Source organism: Salvelinus fontinalis, chromosome 25, assembly GCF_029448725.1.
Source record: "Salvelinus fontinalis isolate EN_2023a chromosome 25, ASM2944872v1, whole genome shotgun sequence".
Taxonomy (NCBI): Eukaryota; Metazoa; Chordata; class Actinopteri; order Salmoniformes; family Salmonidae; genus Salvelinus; species Salvelinus fontinalis.
Window position 1 is genome coordinate 32,984,982 of NC_074689.1, and position 18,744 is coordinate 33,003,725.

The following is an 18,744-nucleotide window of genomic DNA, read 5'->3' on the forward strand; positions in this document are numbered from 1 at the left end:
GTTCGATAAAAGCAGACGAAATGTCAAAAAGTTCCGTAACAGTCAGTAGAAACATGTCAAACGATGTATTGAATCAATCTTTAGAATGTTTTTAACATAAATCTTCAATAAAGTTCCAACCGGAGAATTACATTGACTTCAGATGTGCGATGGAATAGAGCTCCCTCTCATGTGAATGCGCATGGTCAGAGAATGGCCAGGTCATGGTAGACCTGACTATTTCCTGTCTCCTTCGGCCCCACTTCACAGTAGAGGCATCAGACAAGGTTCTACAGACTGTTGACATCTAGTGGAAGCCGTAGAAAGTGCAAACTCATCCATATCCCACTGCATGTTCAATAGGGGCTGTGTTGAAAATCGACCAACCTCAGAATTCCCACTTGCTGTTTGAATTTTTTCTCAGGTTTTTGCCTGCCAAATGAGTTCTGTTATACTCACAGACATCATTAAAAAAAATTGAAACTTCAGAGTGTTTTCTATCGAATACTAATAATAATATGCATATATTAGCAACTGGGACTGAGGAGCAGGCAGTTTACTATGGGCACCTTTCATCCAAGCTACTCAATACTGCCCCTGTAGCCCTAAGAAGTTTAAGTACATTTGAGCAATTCCATGTACTTTTGATACTTAAAACTTCTTGAGAATACAGGGGGTGCTGTTTTCACATTAGCATAATTGCCTCTACAGATAAAACTGCCTCTTATTCAATTATTGCTGTTACTATATGCATATAACCATATACCATTGGATAGAAAACAAGCTATGGTTTCTAAAACCGTTCCAATTTTGTCTGTGAGTGAAACACAGGCCATTTCACAGCACTTTCCCTGAGCCAGAAGAAGATTGCAAGATGTGTATGCTTGCTTCAACGCTCTGCCTATATGTGGTCACGCGACCTATGACCCGAAACACACTTCCTTCTTCTTCCTCTGGGTGTCTGGAAGACGTCAGAGGAGAAATTTTTTGTTTATCTTGTACTGACGTGAAATAAGACCTATTTCTTTAGCGTGACCGACAACTTCCGGTTTCCTGAGATGCGCGTTTTAGAGAAGCCATTGACTTTTGTTATGCTGACGTTACGGATGAAAACTATCTCCGTGTCGAAGTTTGTTTGATACATGTGACCATATCACCGTAATGTATGTTTTTTCAATATAGTTTAATCAGATTATTAGAATTTTTTCGGGAGTTTTGCCGTGTTCCGTTCTTTGAGTTTTTTAACTTTGGACAGGGGCCGTGCCAGTCGACCAGTACCCAGGCTAAATGAAGAGGGGAAGTTGCCATTGTGAATGGATTGAACGACTCATCAGGACTAAGGACACCTTGATCAACATTCTGATGAAAGACCAGCAATAGTAAGACCCAATTTACGATGTTATTTCATATATCTGTCGTGCATGTGAACTGGTCGCGCGCGTCCAGCTGGTTCTGGCTGGCCTGGTTATGCTAATTTAGCGCTACATTTTGTTTTCGCTATAAAACATTTAAAAAATCTGAAATATTGTTTGGATTCACCAGATGTTGGGCTTTCAATGTCTGTACGCTGTGTATTTTTTCTGAAATGTTTTAAGACAAGTAATTAGTTATATAACGTTGGTCTCTGTAATTGTTCTAGCTGCATCAGCACTATATCAGATTGCAGCTGCAATGTAGAACTGTGATTTATACCTGAAAAATGCACATTTAAAAAAAAAAAACTATGCTATACCATAAATATGTTATCAGACTGTCATCTTAAGAATTTGTTTGTTGGTTAGTGGCTATCAATATCTTAGTTTAGCCGAATTGGTGATAGCACCTGATGGAGTAAGAAACTGTTGGAGTAAGAAAATGGTGTCATTTTGCTAACGTGTTTAGCTAATAGATTTACATATTGTGTCTTCCCTGTAAAACATTTAAAAAATCTGAAATGGTGGTTTTATTCACAAGATCTGTGTCTTTCATTGGGTGTCTTGGACTTGTGATTTAATGATATTTAGATGCTACTATTTAATTGTGACGCTATGCTAGCGATGCTAATCAGTGTGGGGGGTGTGGGGGGTGCTCCCGGATCCGGGTTAGGTACTCTGTTAAGTATATTTAAAACCAAATACTTTTACTCAAGTATTATTTTACTGGGTGACTTTCACTTTTACTTGAGTCATTTTCTATTAAGGTATATTTACCCTTACTCAAGCATAACAATCGAGTACTTTTTCCACCACTGGTTCCTGGTAAGCAAAAATATGCTGAATGTCCTTAAATTATGTTTTAAAAATATCAAAATGTTATTTTAAAATTTTCTGTTGCGCTTTGTCGAGGAATGCTTAAATCAGACAAATAGAAACCTTTGTTAGTCTGCCGGATTCCATAAAACTGCCAATGAATTGAACTAGTGCTAGCAATTGATAACATCCTCAAGCTAGCCAGTTGTTTGCCCGTATAACGTACAGATAAACATTAACGGAACACCTATTTGTTATTAACTGGTATATATCCGTTTCTAGTATATGCTATTACATGGTCTTCTGTAACATTTTTGCTTGCACCACAAACATTCTATCCTAAAATTCTTTACACTGACCGTGTTTTCCAGCATCAACTCCGTGATGCATTGTGGGTCTGACTGATGTACTAGTTAGTTCTTTATGATGCAATGTGATTTGTAGACCAGTTGCCTGAAATCTCAGCTGCAATGTTGAACAAGCCGATTCTCTTTCATCCTCTTTCATCATCCCCTTGTTTCCCTTGTCTGTCAGGCAACAAGATGAAGTTGGAGCTGTCCCTGGTGGTGCAGGGCTGTTGGGTGGGTGTGCTGACGGGACTCGGCAGGACAGCACTCCCTGGAGGTGTTTGCTGTATGTACACCCGCTGCTGCACCATGCCACAGCTCATCCATGACACTCTGCACACACTGAACAACCTGCCCTCCGTCACACAGCTCACCTTGGACACACTGTGAGAACCTGTTATAGTAATCACACACCACACTCTCTCTCTTCCTCAATCCTTTAGCAAGATAGTATTTAATAGACTTGCTTTTTGCATCCTGCTTTTAGGACAGAACACCAGGAAGAGTTCACTGAATATTCATATTGATAATATGCCACTACACATACTGACCTATACAATGGTGCAGTCAGAAGTGTATTAGGAAAGTCAAACACCAAAATTATTTTTAAAGTCTATTTCTACTTGATACCTGGTATGTCAAATTGCAGTGTTTAAAAAAAAAATAAACTATGCAATTTATGTAACAGCATTTGTGTATCTTATCTCCTTGGTGCTTGAGCTTTATTTTCTGAAAATATTTGGGATGTTTAACACTTATAGACTCATATAATAAACCCAGCAAAGAAAGAAACGTCCTCTCCCTGTCAACTGCGTTTATTTTCAGCAAACTTAACATGTGTTAATATTTGTATGAACATAACAAGATTCAACAACTGAGACATAAACTTAACAAGTTCCACAGACATGTGACTAACAGAAATTGAATAATGTGTCCCTGAACAAAAGGGAGGGGGGGGGGGGTCAAAATCAAAAGTAACAGTCAGTATCTGTTCACCAGCTGCATTAAGTACTGCAATGCATCTCCTACTCAAGGACTACACCAGATTTGCCCGTTCTTGCTGTGAGATGTTACCCCACTCTTCCACCAAGGCACCTGCAAGTTCCCGGACATCTCTGGAGGAAATGGCCCTAGCACTCACCCTCCGATCCAGCAGGTCCCAGACGTGCTCAATGGGATTGAGATCCGGGCTCATCGCTGGCCATGGCAGAACACTGACATTCCTGTCTTGCAGGAAATCCTGCACAGAACGAGCAGTATGGCTGGTGGCATTGTCATGCTGGAGGGTCATGTCAGGATGAGCCTGCAGGAAGGGTACCATATGAGGGAGGAGGATGTCTTCCCTGTAACGCACAGCGTTGAGATTGCCTGCAATGACAACAAGTTCAGTCCGATGATGCTGTGACACACCGCCCCAGACCATGACGGACCCTCCACATCGATCTCGCTCCAGAGTACAGACCTCTGTGTAACGCTTATTCCTTTGACGATAAACACGAATCCGACCATCACCCCTGGTGAGACAAAACCACGACTCGTCAGTGAAGAGAAATTTTCCAGTCCTGTCTGGTCCAGCGACGGTGGGTTTGTGCCTGACGTTGTTGCCGGTGTTGTCTGGTGAGGACCTGCCTTACAACAGGCCTACAAGCCCTCAGTCCAGCTTCTCTCAGCCTATTGTGGACAGTCCTGTGCAGGTGTTGTTACACGTGGTCTGCCACAGTGAGGACGATCAGCTGTCCGTCCTGTCTCCCTGTAGCGCTGTCTTGTCCGTACTGTGAGACGCCTATTGCAATTTATTGCCCTTGCCACATCTGCAGTCCTCATTCCTCCATGCAGTAATCCTAAGGCACGTTCACGCAGATGAGCAGGGACCCTGGGCATCTTTCTTCTGGTGTTTTTCAGAGTCAGTAGAAAGGCCTCTTTAGTGTGTGACCTTAATTGCCTACCGTCTGTAAGCTGTTAGTGTCTTAACGACCGTTCCACAGGTGCATGTTCATGAATTGTTTATGGTTCATTGAACAAGCATGGGAAACAGTGTTTAAACCCTTTACAATGAAGATCTGTGAAGTTATTTGGATTTTTACGAATTATCTTTGAAAGACAGGGTCCTGAAAAAGGGACGTTTCTTTTTTGCTGAGTGTATATTCATGAAAACAGTGACCCAAGTCTCTCCATTATGTGAGTACTGTGTGAGTGAGTGAGTCTATTCATATTATGTTAAAGAATTCTAGTGAAGTAACCCTTTGGACCACACTATCTGCCACATTGAAGAACTCTGGGTTAAGTGAATTATCACTTCTACCTCTTATCAGCAATCATAGGATTCGTTCATGCTCCTTAGATGCCAGGTTAGGGTTACACAGTAATTTTCTGTCACAGTCTATGCCACCCCATGTATAAAACTCTAGTTGCGTCACTGGTGTAAAGGTCTCAGCGGGACTGATTTGGTCATCGAGCTCCCGCCCGCACACGCAGCTTTTCATACCTCACCCACCCGCTCCTGCTGGCTTCTGTCCGATTCCCACCCACTCAGCAAGATCTGGCCCCAAACCCAACCGCAATACCGCAATGTTATTTTAGGCGTGTGTGAAGTAGCTCGCTTGCCAGCCTTGGTCGCAGCTGTTTTGCACCCTGTAGGCAATATCAAAATATGCTAAAATAGCATAAGAAAGAGGTTAAATTACCAGAGATCCTATTCTATTAGGCAATCAGTATTATTAGGCTACATCAGCCAATGGGCTAAGCATAGTTTGGAGAGAGCAGAGTTGGAGAGAGATCGGACACATTAACTCTCTCGAGTTACGTTTTGCATATAGTCTACCTTTTAGGAAAGGGGCGACTTTTAGACAGAGACACATATCTGACCAGTATTTATTTCTAGGCAATGTAGTAAACTCTAGCCTAATCATATTTGGGAAGTTGAAAAGATAAGGGACAGATTGAAATTGACTGGGGGGAGTGGTCCAAAATAGAGGAGGGTTGTTAGTATTTCTTTTGCTTTCTTGTTGTTTTTTATTGGGCACAGGGGAGGGTAGTTTGTTTTTACTTGGTCTTCTGCTCATATTCTCCCTATAAACAATGGTTTGACCTAATTTTGATATTACCCTAATCAGTGACGACCCGTCATTCAGGGCAGGTGGGGCTTTAGCTAAAAAAAGTATTACAAAAATGAGAGGCCTCTTACACTTCAGTGTTGTGATGAAAAAAATTCTAGCTAAATGCTTGGCACATAGGGTTAAAAAGGTATTGTCAGATATTATTCGTCCTAATTAAACAGTTTATTTTTTACATGGACAATACATTGGAGATAATAGAAGACAAGTACTGGAAACAATAGAATACTATAATATATCGGGGAAACCAGGCCTGGTTTTCATAGCTGATTTTGAAAAGGCTTTTGATAAAGTACAACTGGAATTTATATATAAATGCCTAGAATATTTGAATTTTGGAGAATCTCTTTGTCATGCCCTGACCATAGAGAGCTTTTTATTGTCTATGTTGGTTGGGTCGGGGTGTGACTAGGGTGGGTCATCTAGGTGTTGGTGTGTCTTTGTTGGCCTGTTATGGTTCCCAATCAGAGGCAGCTGTTTATCGTTGTCTCTGATTGGGGATCATATTTAGGCAGCCATTTCCCCTTTGTGCTTTGTTGGATCTTGTCTATGGATAGTTGCATGTCAGCACTATTATTAGCTTCGCGTTTAGTTTGGTAGTTTGTTGTTTTTGTTCGGTGTTCATTTATTAAAGGAAAATGTACGCCTACCACTCTGCTCCTTGGTCCATTCATAATGACGATCGTGACACTCTTATAAAATGGGTTAGTTATGTATAGTAACCCTAGGTGTAAAATAGTAAATAATGGCTACATCTCAGATGTTTTAAACTGTCAAGAGGAGTAAAACAAGGTTGTCCTCTATCAGCATATCAATTTATTATTGCCATCGAAATGTTAACTGTTAAAATTAGATCCAACAAAAATATTAAGGGATTAGAAATCCGTGGTTTAAAAACAAAGGTGTCACTGATGATTCATGTTTTCTTTTAAAACCACAATTAGAATCCCTCCACCGCCTCATAGAGTATCTAGATATTTTTGCTAACCTCTCTGGATTAAAACCAAATAAAAATAAGTGTACTGTATTACATATTGGATCACAAAAAAATGTATACTTTTAAGTTAATGTGTAGTTTACCAATAAAATGGTCTGACGGGGATGTGGACATACTCGGTATACAAATCCCGAAAGATAGAAATGATCTCACTCCAATACGTTTTTATAGAAAGTTAGCAAAAATAGATAAGATCTTGCTACCATGGAAAGTAAAATACCTGTCTATTTGTTGAAAAATCACCCTGATTAACTCTTTAGTCATATCACAGTTTACCTATTTGCTTTTGCCTACACCTAGTAAACCTGCTTTTTAAATTAAATCATGGACAAAATTAAAAGGGCCTATTTATATAACGAATATGAATTCGGAGGGTAGAAATGATTGAATATTAAAGCATTAGACCACTCACTAAAGGCAACAGTCATACAAAAGTTATACTTAAATTCAAAATAGTTCTCTGGTAAATTAGTAAGAACGTCTCACCCAATGTTCAAGAATGGTCTTTTTCCCTTTATTCAGATAAAACCTGCTCACTTTCGGTTATTTGAAAATGAAATCATCTCCAAAATATCGTTATTTTTTAAACAAGCCTTAGAAAGTTGGTTGCAATTTCAGTTTAATCCACCTGAAAAGACAGAACAAATAATACAACAAATGTTGTGGTTAAACTCAAATATACTAATTGATATATTTTTTTCACCACAATGTGGTGAAGAAGGCACAGGAGGCTGAAGAAACTTAATATAATGTTTACATACCCTACATTACTCATCTCATATGTATATACTGTACTCTATACCATCTACTGCATCTTGCCTATGCCATCCGGCCATCGCTCATACACATATTTATATGCACATATTCTTATTCATTCCTTTGTTGTTGTGAAATTGTTAGATTACTTGCTAGATATTAATGCATGGTCAGAACTAGAAGCACAAGCATTTCGCTACACTCGCATTAACATCTGCTAACCATGTATATGTGACCAATAAAATTTTATTTGAAGTGCCCATCCATGCATGTTCAATGTCATTGGTCACAGATAAAATGATGTCAAATCACATCATTCGATCATAGCTTTGACTTGACTGATCATGTCAACATCATACTTTCAAAATCTTAGCTAGCAAGCGTCATCAGGAATCAAGTCGACAATCTACTGGCAAGTCCTTGTCATATGAAGAGAAATTAATGATAAAACGTATCGGTACTCATCGGCCGTTGGACATAAACATTACACGACAAGTTGAAAATCAAAACAAAAAAAAGCTAATTCAACAATGAAGGAATCAGTGGCTAACTGCAAGCATTGCAAAGCAATCACTTGCCTGCTATTCAGTGGAGTGGGTGTGTGGTCCAAGTCTGGGTTTAAGAGTCTCTTTTTCAAGTTTAAAAGGATTCACATTAAACATTGGCCATGCTGTCAATCTAGTATGACTTCTGCCGCGTTCAAAACAACTGGAAACTCAGAACTGGGAAATCTCAGACATCAGTGAGTAAAAAAAAAAAGCTTAGACTGGGAAAATACGTTTTGAACGGTCATCCAACTCGGAAGTCGGGAAACTCTGGCCTCTTTCTAGAGCTCCGACATAAAGATCACTGACGTCATGATTTGACCTTGTTTTTTCAGAGTTCCCAGTTGTCCTGAAAGCACTATAGATACAGAGAATGTCAGATTTTGATGTCAAAGTTGGTTGACAATTTTCCCATGAATGACCGCCACGCCACCTTCCTGTTCAAGTGAGCACAGCAAGGTGAGTTGAAAAATGTATTGTATGATGCTGCATAAATTATGTAATATGCCAGGGAGATATGTATTCTGTAGCTAAGAAATGAATACTAAGTGTATGTTGTGTAGTAAGCTGTTAGTAGCCCATGTGCCTCATCCTAATAATTTGGTCCCTTTTCCCATCATGTCTTAGCCTACTGTTCTGACTTGGTGGTGCACATGTAGCATATAGCCTGTTTTAGAGAAATGTAATCATTGAATATTGTAAGAGAGTTCATTGTCTGCTTATATGCTCCCTTTATTTATCCTACGATTCTGACTTGGTGTTCAGGGAGAATACTGTAAGAATGGCCAATGTTCGGAATTCTGTCGGTGTACATTAAAAAGTGCTGAACAAATAGTTATATTGACTACATCTGTCCTAGATCACTCATTAATGTCGAAATTACGGATTATCTCTTATCTGCATACCGTCCCCTTATGCCATAGTTTCGACGTCTCAATTGTCAGTAGAAACCACATTTGTTTAAGCAAGTCAGCCATATCAGCTGTTGTAAAAGGCAGTAAATGAGGCTGAATGAACTGTTTCACTGGCAGACAAAGGTCCGCTGATACTCACGTGTAGCAGTGGTAAGGCGTTGGGACTCTACTGTTAGGACAGCTTTATGTAGGCCCTAACAGTTTGTGCGCACTGGTTGTCGCCGTTTTTAGTGCAATGAATGTATTGTTTACTGTTGTGCCGTGTAGTGGCTTTGCATCATGCATCTAAAAAATCAAAAAATTCGGGGAGTTTGCCCCGCCAACATTTAAATGCTAAAATCGCCATTGACCCTAATAAAGTTGAAACGTTTGTGAAGGTTTGGTACGGTGTGACTATTATTAAGCTTTAGCTACTGCAGTTTGGACACACCTAGTCATTCAAGGGGTTTTCTTTATTTTTACTATTTTCTACATTGTAGAGTGAAGGGGGACTCCACACACTTTTCTGGTTACTACATGATTCCATATGTTATTTCTTGGTTTTGATGTCTTTACTATTATTCTATAATGTAAAAAATAGTTCAAATAAAGCAAAAACCTTGAATGAGGAGGTGTGTCCAAACTTTTGACTAGTACAGTATATCTGACATTCTCTAGTTACCTTTCATTCACAAGTGTCCATCTCAAACCTGGGCGTACCTGGAACTACCATCACTCTCGTTGTCTGAGAGTCAGAGAATGCATTCGGCATCATGGCTGCAAGGATGAGGATTCTTGATAGACACAGACTCAGTTCTTTTTGTGCACTGTGAACCAGTAGTTTTAATCTTGTTCATAAAATGGAACCTGATTCTGGGACATCTCAGTGTGCAGTAATTTAGAATAGATTGAACTACACCACAAGTAGAAGAAAGCCTGTGAAGACTGTGGCACACTGCTGTTCTTTACGTTGTCAACACATGATGTTCAAATAGAATGCATTGAAACACCTAGTGTTGAGATGAAGAAATGCCAAAAGAGCTTTTTCAGCCCACAAATAAACCTTTAAAAGTGTCTGCTGAGAACACACATGTAAACAATTGTCTATGGAATAAAATGTAACTGTCAGAGTAGTTACACATCTTTCTGAATATAAATATTTCTGAACAATGGTACAGTCGTGGCTAAAAGTGTTGAGAATTACACAAATATACATTTTCACAAAGTCTGCTGCCTCAGTTTGTATGATGGCAATTTGCATATACTCCAGAATGTTATGAAGAGTGATCAGATGAATTGCAATTAATTGCAAAGTCCCTCTTTGCCATGCAAATTAACTGAATCCCTAAAAAACATTTCCACTGCCACAAAAGGACCAGCTGACATCATGTCAGTGATTCTCTCGTTAACACAGGTGTGAGTGTTGACGTGGACAAGGCTGGAGATCACGCTGTCATGCTGATTGAGTTCGAATAACAGACCAGAAGCTTCAAAAGGAGGGTGGTGCTTGGAATCATTGTTCTTCCTCTGTCAAACATGGTTACCTGCAAGGAAACACGTGCCGTCATCATTGCTTTGCACAAAAAGGGCTTCACAGGCAAGGATGTTGCAGCCAGTAAGATTGCACCTAAATCAACCATTTATCGGATCATCAAGAACTTCAAGGAGAGCGGTTCAATTGTTGTGAAGAATGCTTCAGGGCGCCCAAGAAAGTCCAGCAAGAGCCAGGACCGTCCCATAAAGTTGATTCAGCTGCGGGATCGGGGCACCACCAGTACAGAGCTTGCTCAGGAATGGCAGCAGGCAGATGTTAGTGCATCTGCATGTACAGTGAGGCGAAGACTTTTGGAGGATGGCCTGGTGTCAAGAAGGGCAGCAAATAAGCCACTTCTCTCCAGGAAAAACATCAGGGACAGACTGATATTCTGCAAAAGGTACAGGGATTGAACTGCTGAGGACTGGGGTAAAGTCATTTTCTCTGATGAATCCCCTTTCCGATTGTTTGGGGCATCCGGAATAAAGCTTGTCCGGAGATGACAAGGTGAGCGCTAGCATCAGTCCTGTGTCATGCCAACAGTAAAGCATCCTGAGACCATTCATGTGTGGGGTTGCTTCTCAGCCAAGGGAGTGGGATCACTCACAATGTTAACTAAGAACACAGCCACGAATAAAGAATGGTACCAACACATCCTTCGAGAGCAACTTCTCCCAACCATCCAGGAACAGTTTGGTGATGAACAATGCCTTTTCCAGCATGATGGAGCACCGTGACACAAGGCAAAAGTGATAACTAAGTGGCTCGGGGAACAAAACATCAATATTTTGGGTCCATGGCCAGGAAACTCCCCAGACCTTAATCCCATTGAGAATTTGTGGTCAATCCTCAAGATGCGGGTGGACAAACAAAAACACACAAATTCTGACAAACTCCAAACATTGATTATGCAAGAATGGGCTGCCATCAGTCAGGATGTGGCCCAGAAGTTAATTGACAGCATGCCAGGGCAGATTGCAGAGGTCTTGAAAAAGAAGGGTCAACACTGCAAATATTGACTCTTTGCATCAACTTCATGCAATTGTCAATAAAATCCTTTGGCACTTATGAAATGCTTGTAATTATACTTCAGTATTCCATAGTAACATCTGACAAAAATATCTAAAGACACTGAAGCAGCAAACTTTGTGGGAATTAATATTTGTGTCATTCTCAAAACTTTTGGCCACAACTATACAACAGTGTCTGCTATGAACAGACATGTAAACAACAAAAGGGTCAAATATAAAGTGTTGAGTGTAGACAAATATGTATGAGCAATATAAATATTTCAGAACAATAGCAAAACTGTCTTATGAACAGACATGTAAATAACAAATAATAATAAAATAACAAGTGTCTATGGAATAAAATGAAAGTGCCTAGTGTCTGACTAGTGAGATGTCTGAACAACAACAGAACAAGTTGTTAATTTCACTGTGGGCTGAGTGCACAAACTCATGCAGCTGGTGATCAAATTCTTCCCGGAGTTTTGGCAAGAGTTCGTCCATGAAATCAGCTATTAGTGCCAAGACACTGTGGAGAGGAAATTAGGAGTGTCATAGGAGCAGTGTGCGTGGTGAGGTGAGGAGGGAATAGGACACCCGAAGAGAGGAAAGGGGATTAGAATAAAGTCTGAAATTATTTGTATTTATTTACCTCTGCGACAAGCTGGTGGCTCTGTGCATGACGTTTTCCAGTTCTTGAGATCATTTGCAATGCCTTTGTGAGAGATGTGTCAAGGACTGAGTCTGCAGCTCTTTTCTCCCATCTCACACCCCTGCTACTACTGCTGCTGTGGCATCGCTGAGGAGCAGGTGCTGTCTCCATTCACTGGTGTTTATGCCTTGAAAATAAAAAAGTAGAGGGCTATTTAGTACACATATCCAAAACGGTAATGAACATCAAATGTCATTAATCAAGAATACAATAGACTATATAACGTTCCAAACTTTGAGCAGAGTTGTGTACCTGGCCTAGCTACTCAACTCCACTCAAACATTTGCAACATTTTGACTAGCCAGACCTACCAAACGTTGACTTTGGTGTTATCAATGTGGGAAGCTTCTGACTTTTTTTCTATGACAACATTTTGTTTGATCAGAAGTTGTAAAGATCTTTAGTTTAGTTAGTTGGCTTGCCTACCCTACATGAGTATGCTGCTAGACTAGCCACTAGCCAGCCAAGTAAATAGCGCTAGCTATTGTAAGAAAAACATGGCTACTCTTTTCGTCGACTACAATAGAAAATACAACATACACCATCCTTTGGTGAAGACGGCATGTTGCTTTCAGTCTTCCCATGCTTCACGTGCCAAACAAGCCAACAGCAACATTTCTGGAGTAGCCTTTCCACTGGCATCTCCACTGCGGCCTGGCCTTGTAATATTCATATGTGTAAACATGCTGAATTGTAATTGGATGCATTTTACCGCCGTATCATACTGTGCTATGATTGGTTAAGACCACCCAGATGGTTAGGTCATGGTCAGTTGATCATGGTTGGAGATAGCGAACATGCCAGTTGTAGCTAGCTAATAAAGAGAACAGCCCCCAGTAAAAGGCACATGCACGTTCAAATGTAAATACATGGACTTTTACGTTGTTGACACTAGAGCAGCTGCAGTGCTAGGTCTTAAAGCATGTTTAGAAATGGACCTCATCAAGCTAGTTTCATCAGTGACAACACCAGTAGAGACAGAACATGGACCTCATCAAGCTAGTTTCATCAGTGACAACACCGGTAGAGACAGAACATGGACCTCATCAAGCTAGTTGTATCAGTGACAGCACCAGTAGAGACAGAACATGGACCTCATCAAGCTAGTTGTATCAGTGACAGCACCAGTAGAGACAGAACATGGACCTCATCAAGCTAGTTTTATCAGTGACAGCACCAGTAGAGACAGAACATGGACCTCATCAAGCTAGTTTTATCAGTGACATTTTTACATTTACATTTTAGTCATTTAGCAGACGCTCTTATCCAGAGCAACTTACAGTAGAGTGCATACATTTTATTACATTTTACATACTGAGACAAGGATAACCCTACCGGCCAAACCCTCCCTAACCCGGACGACGCTATGCCAATTGTGCTTCGCCCCACGGACCTCCCGGTTGCGGACGGCTGCGACAGAGCCTGGGCGCCAACCCAGCCCAGCCTGGGCGCGAACCCAGAGACTCTGGTGGCGCAGCTAGCACTGCGATGCAGTGCCCTAGACCACTGCGCCACCCGCCAGTAGAGACAGAACATGGACCTCATCAAGCTAGTTTTATCAGTGACAGCACCAGTAGAGACAGAAAATGTACTGGAGGAGTTTGCTGATGTTTTTACAGGAATAGGATTATTCCCAGGAGAATATACCATTCACCTTGACCCAGGTGGTTTACTCACTGAGAAAAATTCCCCTTGCTCGCCGTGCCCGTCTGAAGAAAGAGTTGGAGAGCATTGAGCAATCTGACATAGTCAGCAAGGTTACAGAACCGACTGACTGGGTAAAAGCGTTAGTGGTGGTGGAGAAACCACGCACAGGCAAGCTCCGAGTATGCCTCGACCCAAGAGACTTGAACAAGGCTATCAAACACCCCCATTACCCTTTACCGACGCTAGATGGCATCACACACAAGCTAGCGGGAGCACACTACTTCAGTGTCATGGACGCTAGATCAGGCTACTGGGCTATCAAGCTCAAAGAAGAGTCATCTAAGCTCACAACATTCAACACGCCGTTTGGACGCTACAGGTTCCATCGCCTGCCTTTCGGGCTTATCTCAGCCCAAGACGAGTTTCAGCGAAAGATCGACGAAGTGTACGAAGGCCTCGACGGAGTTGTGGCGATTGTGGATGACATCCTTGTCTATGGTCAAACCAAAGAGTAGCACAACCGAAACCTCCGTGCGATGCTGCAAAGGTCCCGCGAGAGAGGAGTCCGGCTCAACCCCGAGAAGAGCACAGTCGGCGCTACAGAGGTCAGCTACTTCGGACATCTTCTCACAGCGAATGGAATCAAGCCAGATCCATAGAAGATCTCAGCCATAAACTAAATGGAGCCACCAAAGAACCGTGCAGAGCTGGAAACAGTGCTTGGCATGGTCAACTACTTAGCCAAGTTCGCACCCAGCCTGTCCAATGCTAATGCACCCCTGCGTCAACTGCTAAAGTAGTCCAGTGAGTTTCTCTGTGACAAGCAACACGTCATTGCTTTCCAGAGTGTGAAAGACTTGATCACGAGAGAACCAGGACCAATCCTTGCCTACTACGACCCCAACAAAGAGGTCAGACTCCAAGTGGATGCGTTGAAGTATGGACTAGGTGCAGTGCTACTGCAAGAAGGAAAGCCCATCGGCTACGCTTCCAAATCTCTCACAGACTGTGAAATCAACTACACTCAAATCGAAAAGGAGCTCTACGCCATTCTGTTCGGATGTAAACGTTTCCATCAGTATGTATTTGGACGACAAGTCATTGTGGAATACGACAACACACCCCTTGAGTCAATCATGAGTAAACCACTAGCCGCAGCCCCGCCAAGGCTACAGAGAATGATCCTTCAACTACAAAAATACGACTTCACAATCACTCACCGTCCAGGGAAAGACATCCCTGTCGCAGACACGCTCTCCAGGAAGTTTCTTACCTATAAGGACAGCAGCCTTAGTGAAGGCTTGGACATGCAAGTGCACACTGTGTTCAGCAACTTACCAGTTAGTGACAAACTGAAGGAGATCCGAGCAGAAACAGAAAAGGACTAGCTGAGGAAAGTCATACAGGATGGATGGCCTGAGGAGAGGAGAAAATGCCTTCAGTGCGTCTCAGAATTCTGGAACCATCATGATGAACTATCACAGATTAACGGAAAAATTTTCAAAGGAGAGAAACTCATTATTCATACCAGTCTCAGAGAAGAGATTTTGACAAAGATCCATGCTGCACACATGGGCAAGGAAAAGTGCAAACAGCGAGCACGGGACATTTTGTTTTGGCCCGGGATGTGCAAACAAATAGAGGACATTGTTGGTAAATGCGCCATCTGTCTTAAACGACGCCCCTCAAACACCAAAGAGCCAATGTTATCTCACTGTATCCCAGACCGACCCTGGCAGGTCGTGGCAACCGATCTGTTCACCTGGAACAACGAGGACCACATCGTAACAGTGGACTACTACAGCAGATACTTTGAACTCGACAAGCTTCACAGAACCACATCTGCAGCTGTGATACACAAGTTGAAAGTAGCCTTTGCCAGGCATGGTATTGTAGAGACTTTAATATCGGACAATGGGCCCTGTTACAAATCAAATGAGTTTGAATCCTTCACAAAAGCATGGGAGTTTACACATGTCACCACAAGCCCACATTACCCTCAAAGTAATGGCCTTGCTGAAAAATCTGTGCAGATTGCTAAATCACTCATGGACAAAGCAAAAGCAGACGAGAGATCCCTACCTCAGTCTCCTTTAAATTGGCTGATAAACTGTTTAAATGTAAAAATGGTTGCAAGTAGGGCACCTATGCTTTAATAAAAATGCAGAACTAACAAACACTCAAGAGTGCCATTCAATAATTTAATCCGACACTCCAGTTGACAACTTCAAATCACCAGCGCAGCTGTTGATGAGCCGTAGACTTCGCTCAATCCTTCCCAGCACCAACCAGCAGCTGCAACCTGAGGTCGTCAGCTACAAGGAAATGCATGAAAAACGTGCACAGAGACAACAACAACAAAAGCGATACTATGACAGGTCAGCGAGACCACTGCCACCACTGAACGACGGAGAGTCAGAGAGAATCCAGGAGCATGGCTTCTGGAAGCCAGAACTCGTCATCCAGCCAGCTGACACTGAACGTTCATATCACGTCCGCACTGCAGAAGGAGCGGTGTACCGCCGTAATTGTCGTCACCTACTGAACACCAAAGAACAACACACTGATGAGATGAACTGTTCCCCTGAAAGAGAACGTGATAGACTAGACACACACACAGCACAACATACCCCTGTATTTACCTGCAACACCACAAGAACTGTTGACTGACACAGAAGCATGCTCAGCATCATATTGCACAAGGTCAGGAAGAGAGGTAAAGCCCAGAGCTGTCCTAGACCTGTGAAATGTCAAAGGGTGTAGGCGGATTGCTGCCCTAAAAGAGTTCCAGACTGTAAACTTGTTTATTGAAAGGTCACTTGAAATGCTTTGGTATTGTATTTGTTTGAAATGTTAAGATGTCATTTCTACTGTGAAAGCTGAGTTGCTGAGAATCCCTTGTTCGAAAAGTAACAGTATGTTGGATCATTGTTTCAGAGTCTATGTTGATTCAGTTGGTGTAGTATGCAATATAAATGGTTACTTACCTTGAGTTCAAACTACAGAGCATGTATTCAAAAGAAACGCTTAGAAGATGTAAACATTTTCTTTTGTTTTATAAGAAGGGGGATGTAATATTCATATGTGTAAACATACTGAATTGTAATTGGATGCATTTTACTGCCGTATCATACTGTGCTATGATTGGGTAAGACCACCCAGATGGTTAGGTCATGGTCAGTTGATCATGGTTGGAGATACGTGAACATGCCAGTTGTAGCTAGCTAATAAAGAGCTACGTGAAGAAATATCCTGTAGTACTGCATTTTATTATTTTGTACAAAGCGTGCAGAACAAGACAGGCCTTGTTTATTTTATTTTCCTTGACGAACTTGTCATGAACCCCAGCCCCAAAAAGCGTCTCAGCAATCTCCCTCCATGAATTGGCATTTATGTGCTGGTCTTTATATAATGCATAGCTAGAATCGTACTGTTGAAGGTACTTTTGTACCTACTCGGTCAATCGATGTTCGAAGATGTCGGTCGCCATGTTGAATCCACACTGAGTTTTGGGCTGAATTGACATGAAGCAGAAACTCGTGTCACCCCTACAGTTGACCAATCACGTACGAAGGGGTGTAGACTTCTGCTTGCGAACTTTGGCTGGCCCTTTAGAAAAATATGTGTGTGCCCAATGGGAGGTATTCACATCTCGACTTTGCTTCTATTGCGGTTCTGCTGGACATTTTGTCATGTCATGTCCAGTTAAAGGCCAGAGCTCATCAGTAAGCGGAGGGCTACTGGTGAGCGCTACTACTCAGGTCTCTCCATCAAGATCCTGTACTACCTTGTCGGTCCATCTACGCTGGACCGGGTCGGCTGCTTCCTGCAGTGCCTTGATAGACTCTGGGGCTGAGGGTTGTTTTATGGACGAAGCATGGGCTCGGAAACATGACATTCCTCTCAGAGAGTTAGGGAGGATCACACCCATGTTCGCCTTAGATGGTAGTCCTCTCCCCAGTATCAGATATGAGACACTACCTTTAACCCTCACAGTATCTGGTAACCACAGTGAGACCATTTCTTTTTTGATTTTTTGTTCACCTGTTACACCTGTTGTTTTGGGTCATCCCTGGCTAGTATGTCATAATCCTTCTATTAATTGGTCTAGTAATTCTATCCTATCCTGGAACGTTTCCTGTCATGTGAAGTGTTTAATGTCTGCTATCCCTCCTGTTTCTTCTGTCCCCTCTACTCAGGAGGAGCCTGGTGATGTGACAGGAGTGCCGGAGGAATATCATGATCTACGCACGGTCTTCAGTCGGTCCAGAGCCAACTCTCTTCCTCCTCACCGGTCGTATGATTGTTGTATTGATCTCCTTCCGGGGACCACTTCCCCTCGGGGTAGATTATTCTCTCTGTCGGCTCCCGAACGTAAGGCTCTCGATGATTATCTGTCTGCTGAAGGCATTCAGATGGATCCCGCTAAGGTCCAGGATGTCAGCGATTGGCCCGTTCCTAAGTCACGTGTCGAGTTACAGCGCTTTCTCGGTTTCGCTAATTTCTATCGGCGTTTCATTCGTAATTTCGGTCAAGTGGCTGCCCCTCTCACAGCTCTGACTTCTGTCAAGTCTTGCTTTAAGTGGTCCGGTTCCGCCCAGGGAGCTTTTGATCTCCTCAAGAAGCGTTTTACATCCGCCCCTATCCTTGTTACTCCTGACGTCACTAAACAATTCATTGTCGAGGTTGACGCTTCAGAGGTGGGCGTGGGAGCCATTCTGTCCCAGCGCTTCCAGTCTGACGATAAGGTCCATCCTTGCGCTTACTTTTCTCATCGCTTGTCGCCATCGGAACGCAACTATGATGAGGGTAACCGCGAACTGCTCGCCATCCGCTTAGCCTTAGGCGAATGGCGACAGTGGTTGGAGGGGGCGACCGTTCCTTTTGTCGTTTGGACTGACCATAAGAACCTTGAGTACATCCGTTCTGCCAAACGACTTAATGCACGTCAAGCTCGTTGGGCATTGTTTTTCGCTCGTTTCGAGT

The 18,744-nt window shown here is 42.3% G+C and overlaps 1 protein-coding gene across 1 annotated transcript in view; it reads left to right on the plus strand.

The window, feature by feature from the left end:
* Positions 1–2,749: 2,749 nt before the first annotated feature.
* The window catches only part of qtrt2 (queuine tRNA-ribosyltransferase accessory subunit 2), a 39,344-nt gene continuing 23,349 nt past the window's right edge, over positions 2,750–18,744 (plus strand). Inside the window, 3 exon segments of the mRNA XM_055882268.1 lie at positions 2,750–2,940; positions 3,042–3,068; positions 17,500–17,519. Coding sequence (XP_055738243.1) covers positions 2,750–2,940; positions 3,042–3,068; positions 17,500–17,519 — 238 coding nt within the window.